Source organism: Rhinatrema bivittatum, chromosome 11 (genome assembly GCF_901001135.1).
Source record: "Rhinatrema bivittatum chromosome 11, aRhiBiv1.1, whole genome shotgun sequence".
In the NCBI taxonomy this organism is placed as follows: Eukaryota; Metazoa; Chordata; class Amphibia; order Gymnophiona; family Rhinatrematidae; genus Rhinatrema; species Rhinatrema bivittatum.
Window position 1 is genome coordinate 34267912 of NC_042625.1, and position 18640 is coordinate 34286551.

General features: G+C 46.9%; 1 protein-coding gene across 1 annotated transcript in view; it reads left to right on the forward strand.

The window, feature by feature from the left end:
- Positions 1-18640, forward strand: part of HIP1R (huntingtin interacting protein 1 related) — a gene marked incomplete at its 3' end in the record, with an annotated part of 142764 nt that overhangs the window by 57561 nt on the left and 66563 nt on the right. Inside the window, 8 exon segments of the mRNA XM_029619483.1 lie at positions 1383-1446; positions 2024-2166; positions 3480-3536; positions 11123-11203; positions 12009-12085; positions 12134-12148; positions 13326-13372; positions 14426-14566. Of these exon segments, the coding sequence (XP_029475343.1) occupies positions 1383-1446; positions 2024-2166; positions 3480-3536; positions 11123-11203; positions 12009-12085; positions 12134-12148; positions 13326-13372; positions 14426-14566 (625 nt within the window).

Below are 18640 nucleotides of genomic sequence, written 5' to 3' on the forward strand. Positions count from 1 at the left end.
TCTGAAGGTTGGCAGCTATTCTAGAGCATCTTTTCTCTGTGCCTACCCTGGGCACTCCTCTGCATGCTTAATTCATAGACGAGAGATAGAGGGAAGATGATTTACAGTAGACTGACCTTTTTTTTTTTTTTCCCTTTTAATGGGCTAAAATCAGCTTAGATGCAGACATCAAGTAAGCCCCACTCTTAAGAAGACACTAGATCTGCTCTCGGTATATTTGTTTTGGTTATAGGGCTGGGCTGAGTGCTCTTAAAACCTAGCAAAATCCTTGAATGCAAAGCCAGAAGCGTTTTCATGCTTGAACCTTCCATGCAGGTTTTCATATTTTTTGTTTTTTGAAATATTAAACTGTTTTTCCTCATGTTCACTTCTATTAGTTGATAATTTCAATGAAGGTGATGAGCATGATGAAATGCTAGGTATTTAATTGATGCATCATTGTGTGCATGGAAAGATTCTGATGTGACAGCCCTGCAACACTATCCCAAATCATAAGCGGCTGTTTAATGCAGTGATTTTAAGCTATAAATTTATATTATCAAAAATTGTTAACCAGGCGTTCTCTGTTCCTGTTTACCATGTGCAGTGGAAATGGGGATTTTTAAACCCACTGAGCTTGAGAAAAGGGAGCGGGGATGAGAAGTGGTGTTAACGGGTTGCCGAGTAACCAGTGTCGGGGCATTAGCACACAGGTGGTTTCAGTGTTTTTCAGTAGGCAAATCTGCTGGTGCCAGACTGCTCTTTACATTGATAAGTCGAGCATTTGTTTAATGTTATCAGCCCTCTTTTTCATTCCTAATATTGAATGTAAAATTTAAAGTCTGAAGACGCTAAGAGTTTTCAGGAGTGACCTGGTGGTTATTACAATGAGCTGAGAGGTATAAGAAGTGTAAGACTCCCATCCCATTAAACCTTTTGCACATCAGGGTTACATTTTAGAAGCCTGGCGGTGGGTTTAGTACTGCCTCACGTTTTTATCCTGGCTGTGTAATATTTAGCAAAACGTTTCTACTAATTTGTCAACCAGACCTGCAGGACATAGTTCAGAGAGGCTATTACCACTGTTCTCTTGATTCGTTGGGATTTTCCACACGACGTAGGCTAAAGATGGCCAGTCTAGACCTGAACCGTGGCTGAAGCTAGATGGGAAGAGATGCCATTGATAGAGCAGGAAGGTGAATGAAACAAAAGCTGCCAAAAGATAGGAGTGAGAATGAAATAAATAAGTCAGCCAAAACAGATGGAATGGTGATGATTATTTTACAGTGGGTCCATTGGGGAAATGCATGGTGACGAGAGAGAGGCTGAATCAGTGACTGGGGCTGTAATCCACTCAAGCCATGAAAACTGCTAATGTTGTTGTTTTCCCCTCCCTCTTGCAGGCGATCAGCATTAGCAAAGCCATCAATCCTCAGGAAGCTCCAGTGAAAGAGAAGCATGCACGACGTATCCTTTGAAAGAGATGACGGCTACCTCTGTGATTATGGGCTGTCAACTCGGGGTCAGCACCTTCGTTGGAGGTGCACATCAGTGGGCCAGAGAGGGCTGTCTGTCAGCCTTGGCTGGGGTTTGCATTTAGTGTTCTCTAAAACTCACACATGGTAAAGACCCAGGCAGAGTTTTATATTTCATTGGGAGCTTCAATGGACTGCAAAGTCAAATAAATAAGGATAATATAAGACAGGAATTTCGGCTCAAGCCGATTTTATAATTGCTATCAGTATTCACTACAAATCCAATACAATATTTAAACAATATTGTATGTGGAACCAGCCCCAAGTCTATATTAAGAGACTTCCTTGTTCCTTTTTGGAAGAGCTGTGACTTGATAAAACTCAGTAGGAAGGGAAGTCTCCCTAGCCTTATTTTTCACAGTAACTGCAACCTATTAGACTTCCAGAGCAGTGTTTCTTATTTTCTGCCTGCTTTCAGAATTAATAATCTATGAATCGTGGCAAGTTCCTGGTCGGTGGACTGAAATATCAATTGCTGTCCTGAGCAGTTCTCCTTAACTTTTGGAAAGGCATTATTTTGGGGACTCACCATGAGAAGGGGGCGTTCACCTTCTGGTCTTACGCTATTGGTCTTCCCCTGCCCAGCAGCTCCATCCTCAGCTGGAAGTTCTGCCACGTGCTGCACAAGATCCTGAGAGATGGACATCCTAACGTAAGTGTGTGCTAATTACTGTTGTAATCACAGGTGTGCTTATTTTATGGAAACTCTCTTTATTAACACTTTTAGGTATTGCAGTTATCTTGGAGATGGTTTAGAGGAGCTGATACACCAATGACGTTAAAGCCTTCCATCGGCAAACACCTCGAGTGTGCAGTGAAAATCTGATTCTGTTTCACAGAATGAAAGAGAACCGAAAACAATGGGGGGGGGGGAATTCTCCCTCTCCCTCCCGAAACAATAAAGAAACTTAAAGGACTGACTGAGAATTCAAACAGCACAGCATGGACTCTTTGGACACTGTGCATCATGCTTGCACTAACCAGATACATGCAGGCTCCTGCAGATCAGTAGTTACTGATTTTGGGGGGGGGAATTCCCCAAGAGCCCGTGTGACTGTGAATGACCCTGGGTGCTTTCTGCAAATGGTCAAGTGCAAAGTGCGGGCGCTAAAAGCATTCCTGTGCTCTGCACCTGCTGTTTGTGGAGAGGGAGATAGTGGTGGGTAAAAAGGGTTCACTTGAAAGTCAGAAATATGCACGTTTTCCTGCCCCCAACCTGCAGGAGCTCCACTCTGTAATGCGGCTGGGGAAGCCGGCCCCTGCTTTTAGCCGCTCTGAGGAGGGCCTTTTATATCCGGGTGAAATCTGGGTAGCGTAAATGCCCAATACAGAATACCAATGTCCATGACCACAAATGGTTCATACTGCGAATTAGACAAAAAGGGATCCTAAGAGTGAGCATGAAGTCACCTTGATTATCTGCTTAATCCATATCCATTACCAAACTGATTTTTTTTTTTTTGGACAGATGACCAAACCCCACCATTAGCTACCCCAGTATAACATATGTTAGAAACCTGGTTGTTAGGACCCCCCCCCCCCCAGCTAAAGCAGTTATAGATTGCCCGGGTCTGGTTGTACCACTTTACATCCAGAGCAGCAGGTATTAAGAAGAGTTCCTGTCCGTGTGCTTTTGGGAGATTAACAGCCCAGCCCCGGGCTTCTATATGCAAAAGAAACTTTTCTATTTCATTACAACTGCTTGAGCGAAAACATTTTGGTTATGTTGACTTGAGGGTGGGAAGTGGATGTATGCATTCTTGCACACCGCGCTGAAAGACAGCCAGTGCCAGGATCTTTTCTTGGTAATAGCTCTGACCGGTCCTCCTCCTCCGCTAGTTAAGTCTGTTATTAATGAGCGGGACTGGTAAGCGAGGATTTTTAACTCCTGGTCTCGCCTCATTGCCCACCACCGGATCCCCCAAGTTTCCCACTTGCTGATCTGTTTCTGCCTTCTCATCCTAGGTTCTTCAAGACTGTCAGCGGCACAGGAGCAACGTACGAGAGATAGGAGAGCTATGGGTGAGGTTTAAGTAAGAAAGTAGCTTGGTTTGGAAATGTTGGGTTGGTTTTTTTTTTTCTGTCCTGCCTGCACGGCTGGGCCCAGCTATTGTTGGCAGCCTGCGCCAGAGGCTGGGGAAGAGACTTCACTCCAGGAGGAAATGCGGCTGTTGAAAGCAAGAAAAGCCACACCTTTGGAGGAAGAAATATTTCACAGGTCATCTCTAGGGCTGTAACTGCATGTGGGATTTACAAAAGCAGTGACCTTTTGAGAGAGTTTCTTAAGACTGAAAGAATTGGTTTTTTTTTTATTTAAATTTTTTGTTTTATAATCGGAAGTCTTAGCTTACACCTGGTACGGAGAAGTAGGCAATTCTGCTCACTTGCAGAATTTATTAGTATAGTATAGTATCAATGAAATAAGATTTAAAGGGCTTAACTAAGTATCATTCAGTACAAATTTTATTTGGCACATTTTTTTTATAGAATACGCTTTTCTTTTACATAAGAGAAAGTCATGCTATAGAGTAAAAAGAATATGCGGTGAGCAGGAAATCGCAGCTTTGGTTACTGCCCGAGGGAAATGTTTGTTTTGATTAGATGTCTCCCTGTATTTCACCTAAGCCCCTGGAAGTGGATGTGTTAGAAAGAGAGTGACTGGCCAGCTCGATGGATCAGTGGCAGTGCTGTTCAATGTTGGGTCGGCTGGAGTTGGGGACGCTGCAGAGGGAGCGCTTACCTCTCACTGGTGGGGGGGGGGGGGGGGGAGGTATTGTAGCCATCATTAAGGGGGACAATACCCGGTGGCCATTACCCAGAAATAGAAAGTCACAAATGACCTTGCTTGTTGGCTATGATTTGGTTTCTGTTAGCTGTGACGTCACAAGCCATCGTATGTATACACAGGTCTACGAAACTCGTTTCATCCCATCCAGCGTGAGGTCCTATAAGGGATGCTTTCGCAGGACAAGCAGGATGTTAGTCCTCACATATGGGTGACATCATCAGGATGGAGCCCAATCACGGAACACTTTTGTCAAAGTTTCTAGAACTTTGACTGGCACCTACTGGGCATGCCGAGCATGGCACTAACCCTGCATCCAGCAGAGGTTCCCCTTCAGTCTCTTTTTTTCCGCGCAGCAGTAACCATGCGGGTTAAGGAGCTCTCCAGAGATTCCTGACTGGAATTTTCCTCTCAGAACTTATTTCTAAAATTTCAAAAAATTCTACCCCATAGGGGTCCCCCTATCTATTCCATAGTCCGTGGTCGTAAGGTAAGGCTTTGCCCCCATTTGGGGTCGATTCCCGTCGAGTTTTCCCTTCGGGGCCTACCGGCCATCAACTGCACCGCAGCTAAATTATTGTCGAAGCCATGGTGTCGAGTTTTCATCGGTGCCTCGATTGTCCTCTGACAATGTCCATCACAGACCCGCATAGGGTCTGTGTGTTGTGTTTGGGGTCGGACCACGACGTCTTAACTTGCACCAAATGTGCCCAAATGACACCAAAGGGCCATAAGGCCCGCTCAGAGAAGATGGAGTTTCATTTTCAGACAAAGCCACCAACTCCATCAAGCTCTTTGACATCATCTGAGCCGGTGCCATCGACCTCTCGCCAGCAGCGAGACACCGGTGCTGTCCACCCGGCACCAACTACTCCGAAGGCATCGACTTCTTCCTCTTCGGCTCCGGAGAAGGACCGAGGAGAACATCGTGAAAAGCGTCGACACCATCATCGGAAGGCTCAGTCCGCTGATCCAGACAAGCCCTCTGCATTGGCGTCGACAGAGCCACCAACAGAGAAGGCCCCATCCTCCTCTGCGACTGGGTCACTGAGGTGTTCCCCCACCTTCATTGGTGCAGGGAGCCACGACTCCACTTTCACCAGTGGACCCTCCGGCTACGCCAGTGCTGCCTCCTACTCCGGAGCTGGGGTTCCTCGCCCCAGGCTTCTGCGAAGAATTGGATTGGATGATCCAAGAGGCCATCAGAAAGGCACTGCAGAGTTTCCAGCCTCCGTCGACGCCGGCACCGATGCCAGCTCCAGTTGCCGACCCAATTCCCACGGCGCTCGCACCGCTACTCGGCAGGCTGGATGCATTGATCGGTGCCCTTCCACCGGTCCTTCCTTTGTCATCGGACGATGAGGAAGCACCAAGGCCGGAAACCTATACCCGGACCATCTGGGATCTTGCCACAGACTCGCCCATCGATGTCACCGATAGCATCGAGACCCGCATCATCCTCCATCCGTGCTGTCTGTGCCTAGACCTGATCCTTCAGGAATAGTACCATTACTTCCCTCTGGAGATCCTATGGGAGTCAGGTGATCAGCCTTACGATCCTTGGACCGATGATTCTTCCCAGGATTTTGATCTACCTTCAGAGCTATCTCCCCCTGAGGAGAGAAGACGTTCTCCTCCAGAGGACCTGTCCTTTATTCATTTTATAAAGGAAATGTCTGTAGCTATACCATTCCAACTTCAGACGGAAGAGGACTCCAGACACAAGATGCTGGAAGTGCTCCAATTCGTAGATGCACCCAAGGAAATCATGTCCATACCCGTTCATGAAGTCCTCCTGGAGTTGTTGAAGAGGAATTGGGAGCATCCAGGATCTGTACCACTGGTGAATCGAAAAACAGATGCCACCTATCTGGTACAGACTGCCCCTGGGTTCCAAAAACTACAGCTGGATCACCATTTTGTGGTTGTAGAATCAGCCCAGAAAAAGGCACAACAATCTAAGCCTCATTCTTCTATACCTCCAGGGAAAGATCAGAGGTCCCTGGATGCATTTGGCCATCGTGTTTTCCATGGCTCAATGCTTATTTCTCGTATTGCCTCCTACCAGTTATAATGACCCAGTATAACAGAGACCTATTTAAAAAGATCCAGGAATTTTCTGAGTCTTTACCTGACCAGCTTCAGGATCAACTCAATACCCTGGCTCAGAAGGGTCTAGATGCTGGCAAGCATGAGGTCCGCGCTGCCTATGACATTTTTGACACTGCTTCTAGGGTGTCTTCAGCAGGGATTAATGCATGAAGATGGGCCTGGCTGAAGTCCTCTGACTTAAGACCAGAGGCACAGGACCGGTTGGCTGACCTGCCCTGAGCTGGAGATAATCTCTTCGGGGACAAAATCCAGGAGACCGTAGCACAGCTCAAAGACCACCACGAGATGCTACGCCAGCTTTCGTCAGTGCCTTTTGATTTTCCGTCCACCTCTAAAAGGACATTCCGAAGAGACTCTAAGCAGCCGTCCTTCAAGCCACGGAGATATTATCCTCCTGCTACTCTATCGCCCCTCCAGACCTTACCAGAAGGGTCAGGCCAGACAATCCAGGCCTCAGAAAACTCAGCCAGCTCCTGGATTTTGACTCCTTGCTGGAGAGCATAATCCAACCTCCTCTACCATCCGTACCAGTCGGTGGTCGGTTGTGCCACTTCACCAACCTATGGCACATGATCACTTCAGATCAGTGAGTACTTGCTGTACTGACTCAAGGTTACCACCTCAACTTCCTGTCTGTACCAACAGACTCCCCACCTCGACCGACATGGGGATCATCCGACCACTCTCTTCTGGAGGAGGAGGTTTCAACCCTCCTGAAATCCCGAGCAATAGAACTGATGCCCCTCTCCCAGCAGGGGCAGGGGTTCTATTCTCGGTATTTCCTCATTCCAAAAAAGGAGGCATTCAGCCAATCCTGGACCTCTGTGCCTTAAACAAGTATCTACAGAAGGAAAAGTTCAGGATGGTAACCTTGGGCACTCTACTTCCTCTTCTGCAAAGAGGAGATTGGCTTTGCTCTCTGGATCTTCAGGACGCAATCACACACATATCGATCACTCTTTCTCACCTCAAATTCCTTCGATTCCTAGTCTGCCCCAGACACTTCCAGTACCGGGTACTGCCCTTCGGCCTAGCATCCGCACCTCGAGTCTTTACCAAGTGCCTTGTGGTGGTCGCGGCCTACCTGAGGTGTTTACCCTTATCTCGACGATTGGCTGATAAGGGCGCCAACTCAAAAGGACGCACTAGCCTCCTTACGTCTAACGCTCCATACATTGCTGTGTCTCGGGTTTCTGATCAACTATCTCAAGTCCAGCCTAGTTCATCTCAAACCCTATTCTTCATAGGAGCCGACCTGGATACCCTGCAGGCGAAAGCATTCCTCCCTCAGGATTGAGCTCTTACTCTCATGTCCCTAGCACAATGCCTCCAGGATCGAGATTACACAACAGCTCGTCATTTTCTCATTTTGCTGGGTCACATGGCATCTTCTATACATGTCACTCCAATGGCACGCCTCGCCATGAGAGTCATGCAGTGGACTCTGAAGTCCCAGTGGGCTCAGGCTTATCATCCAATGTCCAGCATTGTCCACATTAGCAAGCAGCTCTGCATGTCACTGGCCTGGTGGATGCAGCTCTCCAATCTTCTTCAAGGCCTTCCCTTTCAAATTCCAGAACCTCAAATTATCCTGACAACGGACGCCTCCAACCTAGGTTGGGGTGCTTATGTCGACAGCCTCCAGACTTGGCTTCCTCTGGAGACCAGGTTCCCTAACATCAGATAAATTTCCTGGAGCTTCGGGCAATCAGATATGCCCTCAGAGTCTTTCAGGATTGCGCCTCAAACAAGGCCATCCTGATTCAGACCGACAACCAGGTGGCGATGTGGTACATCAACAAGCAAGGGGGAACGGCTCCTACCTTCTGTGTCAGGAAGCTGCACAGATATGGGTTGTGGGCTCTTTCCCACTCGATGTACCTCAGAGCGACCCTACTTGGTGGGCGTGGACAATGTTCTAGCGGACAAGTTGAGTCGAACCTTTCATCCGCACGAATGGTCTCTCAACCCCACGGTAGCGGACACCACCTTTCGACTTTGGGGGTATCCACAAATAGACCTCTTTATGTCCATCCACAACCACAAAGTAGAGAACTTCTGCTCGTTCACTCGCAGCTGCCACTCACAGCCGAGGGATGCTTTTGCTCTCTCATGGTCCAGCGGTCTCCTGTACGCGTACCCTCCACTTCCACTCATATCAAAGACTCTCATGAAGTTACGAAGGGACAAGGGCTTAATGATTCTGATAGCCCCTCACTGGTCACATCGTCTGGTTCCCAATCCTCCGGGACCTATCAGTTCGCCGGCGCATCCCTCTAGGGGAGAATCCACTTCTGATAACTCAGAACAGCGGGTGCCTACGCAACCCCAACCTCCAGGCCCTATCCCTGACGGCCTGGATGTTGAAAGGTTAATACTCCAACCCCCTAACCTTTCGGAGTCGGTATCCTGAGTCCTGGTAGCTTCCTGAAAGCCTTCCATGAGACACTCTTCTCGTTCTAAGTGGAAAAGGGTTACAGTCTGGTGCACGTCCATGTCCTTCACTTGCTCCACTGTGAAGTTTCTAGACTATCTCTGGCATCTGTCAGAATCAGGCCTTAAAACTTCTTCTATAAGAGTGCATGTCAGTGCGGTAGCTGCTTTCCACAACGGAGTAGGAGATGTCTCTATTTCGACACAGCCTTTATTCACACGCTTTATTAGAGGTTTGCTCCACCTGAAACCTCCATTGTGCCCTCCGGCCCCCGCTTGGGACCTTAATGTGGTCTTAGGGCGGCTCATGAAACCTCCCCTCTCCTGCGATCTCTGCTATCTCTGGAAAGTAATTTTTCTTCTCGCTATAACTTCTGCTCGCAGAGTTAGTGAGTTACAGGCATTAGTCACCTACCCGCCTTACACTAAAATTCTACATGACAGATTGGTCCTCCTTACAAACCCTAAATTTTTGCCAAAGGTAGTGTCTGAATTTCATCTTAATCAATCCATCATCTTACCTACTTTCTTTCCAAGGCCCCATTCAAACCCAGGGGAAAAGGCTCTACATTCCCTGGACTGCAAACGTGCCCTAGCCTTTTATCTGGAGCGCACGTCAGTCCACAGGAAGTCCACTCAATTATTTGTTTCTTTCGATAACATCAAATTGGGAAATCCAGTGGGGAAAACAGACCCTTTCCTCCTGGTTGGTGGACTGTATCTCCTTTTGCTACCAGCAAGCAGGCATTCTGCTACAAGACTGTGTGAAAACACACTCTCTTAGGGCCGTGGCAACCTCAGTGGCACACCTTCGTTTGGTGCCACTTATTGATATATGTAAGGCTGCGACCTGGGCTCTCTCTATACCTTCGCAGCCCATTATTGCTTGGATAAGGCTGGCCAGCAAGATTCCATTTTTAGCCAGTCTATCCTACGAAACTTATTCTCAGCTTAATTACCCAACATCCTACCAGTGACCCGTTCAGGGTTTTCAGGATGTCCTCCTACCCAAATCCACCCCTGTTGTTGTGCCTGTTGCACGCCGTTGGGTACATTTGGTGCATTGCTCAGACATCCTCAGCTCGCTACTCACCATATGTGAGGACTACCATCCTGCTTGTCCTGTGAGAAAGCAGAGTTGCTTACCTGTAACAGGTGTTCTCACAGGACAGCAGGATGTTAGTCCTCACGAAACCCAGGTGTTCTCACAGGACAGCAGGATGTTAGTCCTCACGAAACCCACCCGCCACCCTGTGGAGTTGGAGCTATACACGAGACTGAAGGGGGACCCCTGCTGGATGCAGGGTTAGTGCCATGCTGGGCATGCCCAGTAGGTGCCAGTCAAAGTTTTAGAAACTTTGACAAAAGTGTTCCATGATTGGGCTCCATCCTGTGATGTCACCCATATGTGAGGATAACATCCTGCTGTCCTGTGAGAACACCTGTTACAGGTAAGCAACTCTGCTTTATACAGACGACAGAAGCACCCCAAGGGCTGGCGTGATGTGAGAGAGCAGCTTTAAGGGGTTTGCAGACTGAGTCCTAGTAGCCAAGTATTTTGCGAAGAAGGATGGGTGGTGGCACTTTCTGCGTGGTCTTATGAGAGATGATGGGCATGGGTGGCTTTCTTTTTGAAATCTGCCTGGATTTCGGGCAGAGTTTCCTAAAGTTCGTCTTGCTATTCATTTGCCTCAGTTTAGGTGTCCAGTGCTAAAAGTCTGCGCTGAGCATCTAACCTAGTTCCCCCATACCTGTCCCTACCCTCTTAATAGGGGCCCAGCCCAGATACATTTTTAAATACTAGGTTTAGGTGTTTAACTCTCTTGAATATCGGTGTCCAAATGTCCATCTCTAAGATCATAGGCATATGACAAGATCACTGCGTAGTACCTCGTCTTGTTACTGTGAAAAATGTTTTAGAGTGTGCAACTTTTATGTTGGGCAATTTTTCTGTTTCACTTCTCAGTGCTGTCATGCGCTGGTTTTGTTTATTTGCTGCTAATGGCTTTATGCATTCCCTTGCGATTAAAAAGTGGGCAGTTTTTATGATGGGACACAGCTCTTGTTAATGTGATCTTGTACTTGGCTAACACTTCATCTTTGTGCATTGGGGTCCCCCCCCAAAAGAAAATACTGTTATAATTTAGCAGGGATGTTTAACACGAGCAGTCTCTCTTACTCAGCTTGATTGTAAATAACCACATTTATAAAGAGATGTTTTTTCATAGCATTAAAAAGTAATTGACACCCCCCCCGCCCCCCCAACTCTTATTTTTAGGGGCACTTACATGACAGATATGGACAACTGGTGAACATCTATGCCAAGCTGTTACTTCATAAAATAAGCTTTCACGTGAAGGTAATAGTGACTTTTTCCATTTTAAATGTATCGTCGTCATTCTAGTCTGAACAAAGCTGGCTCATTGGTGTGGCTTGATATTTTTTTTATGTCTGGATATATTGAAAGAGATGCTACAGTCTTAAGGGTGAATTTTAAAAGCCCTACACGCACCAAAGCTGGGAGATATGTGCAGAAGTTGGCGTGGCGCGCTCCACGCGGATTTTAAAAAATACGCAAGTATGCACGCACTTTTTTTTTTTTTTTTTGCAAAAACGAGGCATGGGTGGGACATAGGTGTTCCTAGATTTCTGAATTAAATCTGCGTGGAAGTATTTACGTGGACAAGCTTGTGCTGGGGTCCCCCTACTTTATAACTTTACTTCTGCTATGGATTGCATGTAAGTCCTAAAACAAAAAAAACTTAGGCTAGTCGGGGGGGGGGGAGGGGGGGTTTAAATGTGGGGGCTAACAGGGTAAAAGGGAGGCTATTTAACTAGGGGGATTAGGAAGTCCTATCCCTTACCTGGGCGAACTGGGAATGAACTGGGGAAACTGGTAATTGCGTCGGTACGCATCTACTAAAATCCCCCCACTTATGTGCCAGAGGCGGCATTCGCGCTCACATGCGCGTGGCCATATAAAATCATACGTACATGTACGTGCGTACAGCCTATTTTATAGCATGCGCGTATGTTATACTATGGCCGCGTCCTTTGGCACAAGACGGCATATGCGAGTACATGTGTGCCCACACGGCTGTTTCAAGGTTACTGTCCCTATGTTCTTTTTTTTTTTGTGATTTAAATGCTATCTTTCCCGCCAGCATCCTGAATTCCCACCAAATCTGGAAGTAACGGATGACGTGCTGGAGAAGGCTGCAGGCACAGATGTAAATGACATGTAGGTTCCCCGCACTTATTTCACCTCCTCCAGGATTTGAGGTTCTAGGTACCGGCTTGCTGTGTTATTAATATAAATAATTCTTTGATTTACCTTTTCCTGCTCTTCAAATTATATCCTCCCTAAGTTTTATTGTTGTAATGTAATCAGTTACAATGTAAACAGTTGTTATTCCTGTAAACCTTTATGAAGGCTAGTTCCAAACAAGGGTATATAAAAACCGGACCACATAAATAAATAAAATAAAATAAATAACATATTCCTCTCTTCTTTGTTAATGCATGTGGGGAGAGCATTGTGATTTGGTCTGTCCTAGTTATGCACGTTATAAGCCTGCTATGACTCCTTTTCAATATGATCTGTTTTATTAGATGAATGGATTAATTTATAAAACGTTTGGTAAATTAAAACACATGGGGAGGGAAGTGAATTTCAAAAGCATTTAGCATGGCGTTAGAATGGTTTGATCCGCAGTGTAAAAATGTGCCCTCTGCTAAATGACTAAATTTATCCACCTGAATTCACAAAGTTGCCAAATTTAGCCACTCAATAAATCATCTGTTCCAGAGGCATTCCCAGGACAAGCTCGTGGCTTAGCTGGTTAATCCCAGCCACACAAATGGCAGGCCTAAATCTAACTGGGAAACATTTGCTACAGACTGTAGCAGCTGAGGTTGTGCTCAGGAATGCTGGCCAGGTTTTAGCTGGTGATCTTAGGTGTTTCTGGGCCAGCTGAACATTAGCTTCTCTGTAAGCCTGAGAGCTGTACGAATATCTCATGTGTGCATTAAAACCACGTTTTTTATGGCTCTGTGATCCCTTTGGGAGTTTAGTATTTTCAGGTCATGTGGAACTGGGCGCTCTGTTCTCCCCATGAGTAGGGCACGGTTTCCGTGCTGGGCTTGTCATCAGCACATACAGAGATTTCAGAGATGCAATTCAACAGCTGCTGAATAGTTCTTCTGTGTGGGCACCCCTGCTGTGGGACCCAGCATAGTCAAAGTGACCTAAAATATTTAGCTTTGGGTTGCATCAACCCTGTGTGTGTGGGGTTTTAAGTAATTCCTGGCGTGTGGGTTTTATTAGCTTCTCTGGAGCAGGGCGGGGTAATCGGAATGTGCACACAGAGCAGTAAGGGACAGACAGACAGTATAGGCTCTGGGGGGACACCAAGCTGTGTGTCTGACTTTGTCTTTGATTTTTGTTTTGATTTCTAGCTTCAAGTTGACGGTTAAGATAGTAAAATGTTTGATTACATGGATTGTGAGCTCAAACTTTCAGAGTCTGGTAAGTAAGCTGAATGGATGGCTGTCCAGGCCCCGGAATTATCTGAAAGCATGGGTGCATGTGTCAAGGACAGAAGCATTCAGCTTTACTGGATAATGTTCATATTGGCTGTCCTGAAAATCAGGCTCTTGGACTCCCTGCGTGTCCCTAAAGCAGTAATGTCACGTGAAAGAGAGCCATTTTAAAGGGGAGGGGCAATTGGCTACAGTGCCAGGGTATCCCTTAATAGGAGGCCCTGGGAATGAGCCACTATCATCACTTCAATGTGCTGCCTGCAAGTCCAGCTGGCCAGGACAGAAATGCAAGTGAATCCTCACTGAGAGTAAAAAAAAGAAAAAAGCATCTATAGTTCTTCCAACCACCACAAAATGATAAACATTTTTTTTCTAGCAGAATAACCAGTTTTTTTTGGATTCTTGTAAAACATTTTATAGCTATAAATAGCTTATTAACCTGAGCCTTAGATCAAGATATCTGAAGAACTGGTTCCTTCATTGTAGATGGTCTTAAAAACTGTACGCGGTTTAAAGATCACGAGGACCAAATTTGGGAGATCCACGAACAGAGATTTGAGAATTAAAAAATCTGTAGAGAAGGCATCCAGCTAATTTATGTAGAAGGAAAAACAGAATATACTGTTCACATGTGTGGTTTTGCAAGTGATTTGCAGTGACTGTAACCATAAACTACTATTAAATATTCATATTCTGGAGGGAGAAGCTTGAAAATGTGCTGAATGTCTGAAGCTTTGAATTATTTCCTTTCCAACATTCTCAATTGCTTTTCTTTTGCCTGAGAGCACCTTTGTAGTCCTCAGAGCTCACAATCTGTAAACATCTGTTAGCCTAGTAAAGAGATCCTTTCTATCCAGCGACTTAGGGCTTCCCTTAACAAAAGTTATGTAATATGTAAGTTCTTCATGACTAGAATTGTATTTGCATGATGGGTGTGGGGTGAAAAGAACCTGGGGATCCCTGCAGCCCAGCCCATGCCTAATCTGTCAGAAAACATCCAGATCTAGGCCCTTCAGTAACCAAAGCCCTTTCTTTTCAGTCTCTAGGCAGCTGAACACCGCCATAGCAGTATCTCAAATGTCTGCTGGGCAGTGCAAGCTGGCTCCTCTCATCCAGGTGATTCAGGACTGCAGCCACCTATATCACTACACCGTCAAGCTGATGTTCAAACTCCACTCATGTAAGTAGAATACCCGCTCCCTTCCTTCTGGTTTTGTAGAGGAAAAAGAGCTTGCATTGATAGTTTGTAGGTACACCACTGCACCTTCTGTGTTTCCTTGTGCATGATCTCTTCCAAGAAGTCCCAAGCTGCTGTAAAGTCTGACCATGGACTTGACTGCAGTATTGGAAAACTAGAGTTAGAGTTAAAAGTTAGAGTTAAAAGCTTTTATTCTGTACTGGCCCGCTCAACTTCCAGTTTTAGGGATGATGCAAAGAGAATCTAAGTCATAGCTTTCCATTGTTTACCCATAACATATTATAGGGGTGGTAGTGGTAGTTTACACGCTGTTTATCATTTAATAAATATTTCTTATGTTTCTTTTTTGCTCCTCTTAGTTCTGAATCCCCCCCCTCCCCTTTAATTGTTGGTCTTTATAGAGAGAGGAAGATTTGTGTTTTGTTTTTCGGGTTTTTGGATTATACTGTAGTATTGTATATTTAATATGTACCTCTCGTGGTTACTGTGCAAAGATTTATTCTTCATATGCATTTTTTAAAAAATTCTTAATTTCCTAGTATGTAGCCAGATGGACTCAAGACCAATGGTTTATGCTTCCCTGCCAGCAGATGGAGACTGAGTCAGGCTTCAAAGCTGACGTCACCCTAGATACCCCTGCAGGGACCTCAGCCCTTCAGTATTTCTCAGTCTCCAGCAGATGCGGATATGCTTTCCCTGTGGGGATCGCTGTAACTTTTTGGAAAATAAATTCTACCTGTAAATTGGAGAAAAGATTGAGCCCCGCTCTCCTACTGTGATACCTAAAGGTCCCTGCCCCAGTTTAGAATTCCTGAGGCGATTTCTGAGATCCCTCAGCTGTGCCTTGGTCCGGTAGCCATTCCCAGCGTGGACTTTGCTGCTGAAGCAGCTGAAAGGAAGCGGGTGCAGGAAGCCGGGCACGGCAGTAACAGCCAAAGCCCTCTCCCCTCACAGCCAGACACTGTTTCTGTACTCAGCCGGTAAGCGCTAAGCCCAGGTAAGTTTAAAAAAAAAACAAACAAAAAAAAAAAACCGAGATTTCCTACCGATTCAGAGACATTGGAGGGGTTTCGGTAAGACTTCCTCTGGTCTCCTTGCTGAGCGCGCCGTGCCGACATTGTTCCCAATCCCATTGGGGTAAGAGGAAGTGGGCTTCCAAGCAGGATGAACAGTCCCCAGATGGACTAGGCCTCGCTTTAGGCTTTGTCAGCACACTGCGTGGTAGGCCATGGTGGCACCATTTTGCGTACATTTTTGTGCCTGTATTGCCCACCATAGAGCTTCGGTACACACAGTGTGTGTCTGCTCTGCGTACGTTCTGTGCGCAGAATGCCGTGTGCATACATATGCACACAATTTACTAGGTGCAGAATATAAGCAAAGCCGGACGTGCAGGCTGAGTGCATAAAACTTTGTACGAGCTGTCTGAACACACAGTTACCGTCACAAATAGCTCTGGCAGCAAAGAAACATAAGCGTCTTTCTCTCTGCGCTGCTTGTCATATTAGGGCTGCACAATCTGACTTGGATTCTTGCTTATGTCAGCACTGTGAGGAAGCCCAGGCAGAGTTGGCCTTCCCGGACTTTGCTAAGCCCGGCTCCTCCCATTCAGAGGATGGGTCAGTCACAGCCTTAACTGGAAGTACCCTGGATCTGAGTTCCCCTGGGACTGGGTCATCCATGGAAGAGGGAAATTTAGCAGCACCTACCCCAGTACTTCCTGAACTAGGTATGGACCCAGCCGCCTTCTCTTGGGTGGAATTTTTCCAGGGTCTTCAAGCCTTTGTACAGACGCAGTCTGCTACTTCACTTGCCCCTGTCCGAACGGAACCTCAGCCAATAAACCCTCTCCCAGTCCTATCGGCAGACCTTGAGGGGTGCGTCACCTCACCAAGGGTATCCCTGACAGGGACCGGGACAGCACGGACAAAAAGGAGGATCCAGATTCCTTGGAAGATAGGGAAACCCCCCTGGTTTAGAGCTGTATTGGACCATGTTATGGTTTTTCCATAGAGACAAATTGCCGGCTGGGAGTTCCAGGGGCGGACTCTGGTGGAACCAAAGAAGAATCCCTTTCTGATTTCCCTACAGAAAGCCTCTTGCTACTTTCCATTACTGGAAGCCATCCAGGAGTTGATTGACCTGGAATAGGATGCCCTAGAAGCAAGTTTTAAAGGTGGACAAGCGTTAGAAGCTCTGTACCCACTGGATCCGGCAGAGAGAGAGGGAGACCATTTGCATTTCTTCCCGAAAGGGGATGCGCTAGTCTGTGCCATCTCTAAGACGAACAACTCTTCCAGTGGAGGGAGGAGAGAGGCTTTAAGGATGCGCACGATAGGCAGATGGAGGCTGTCCTTAACAGGCCTTTGATGCAATAGCAGGTGACCTTACAAATTTGTTTCTGTTGTTCTCTTGGTAGCTCGTTTCGTGCCTGCTTCTCTCTTGAGAGGTGGATGACTCGGGGGCGAATTTCAGAGCGTTTATGGAACCGCCGCTGCCCTTTTTAGCTGACGGCAGGCTCGGAACCTAGTCTGTACCTTGGCCAGAGGAGTGGCCTTAGTGGTGGCCGCCAGAAGACGCTATGGCGCGGAATTGGTCAGCAGATGCACCTCCAAGTCAAATCTCACCAAGATAACCTTTAAAGGCTCACTCCTCTTTGGAAGTGAATTGGGAAAAAGCTGCCTAGTAATGGGGCGAATCTTCTGTACCCCAGCTACCAGACAATAAGAGAAAGCAGTTTCAACACCCTCGCCCATAAGGGTTGATCCAGGGACTCCCAACACTTTCACCCCTACAGAAACTCAACATTGTCAGAGGTCTCAGTCCTCTCTGAGTTGGCAGCCCAAGAGAGGCTCAGGTTCAGGTTTGTCCCAAAACACCCCCAATGAAAGTTTGCTGACCCACCCTCGGAATGAGGAGATAGTGGGTCAACTGTCCTTCCTACCAATGGTGGGTCGTGATCGCTTCGGACAAATGGGTACTGGAGGTCATATGAGACGATATGCCCTGGAATTTCACAGCACTCCTTGGGACATATCATGATATCTCCGTGCCTACTTCCCAGCACAAGAAGCAGGCAGTGGAGACTACCCTGTTAAGTCTCCTCAGGATGAGGACTATAATCCCAGTGCCTGAGCCCCAGGAAATTAATGGGGTGGTGTTACACCTATTTCATCGTACCCCAAGAGGAAGGTTTCTTTCATCCCATCTTGGATCTCAAAAGTGTCAACTGACTTCACAAGTGATTAATTTCCGCATGGAAACCCTATGCTCCATGATAATTGGTCGTACAATCAGGAGAGTTCTTAACCTCCCTGGACCTACCCGAGGCCTACCTACATATTCCAATCCAGCAAGAACATTGTTTCCTATGCTTTGCTGTACTGGGTCACCATTATCAGTTCTGGGGGCACTGATGATTGTAGCAAGCAGTGTTTGAAGAAAAGAGGGAATCCTGGTGCACCCATACTTAGACGACTGGTTGTTCCAGGCAGAGTCCGAGGAAGAGCGCCTCCAGGTGATCAATAGGGTGACCCTCCTTGCTTCAGCATCTCAGTTGGGTTGTCAAGTCTGGACAAAGCAGTCTCAAACACTCCCAGTCCTTGGAATATCTGGGAGTCTGTTTCAACACCAAGCAGGGCAAGCTCTTCCTCCCAACCAAGCAGATAAAGGAATTTGATGTCCCAAGTGCATCTGTTGATCACGATACGACCCGATGGTGTGGAGATATCTTCAAGTCCTCTGTTTGAAAGCAGCAACCCCTGGAAGTAGTGCTGTAGGCAAGGGCCCACTTGCGACCACTTCATTGCTCCCTGCTGTCACGGTGGAACCCACTGTCTGAAGACTATTCGATTCGCCGCCTCCATATACCGATGGAAGTATTCTTGCGGCCTCCAGTCCGTGGCTGCAGGAAGCTAGTCTGGGCAGGGGTGTCCCCTGTCCCCCTTCAAACTGGCTGGGACCTCATGACAGACGCAAGCCTCCAAGGGGCTGGGAGCTCACTGTCAAGAAAACTGACTGCCAGGAGCATTGAACCAAGGCAGAGGCCTTCTGGAA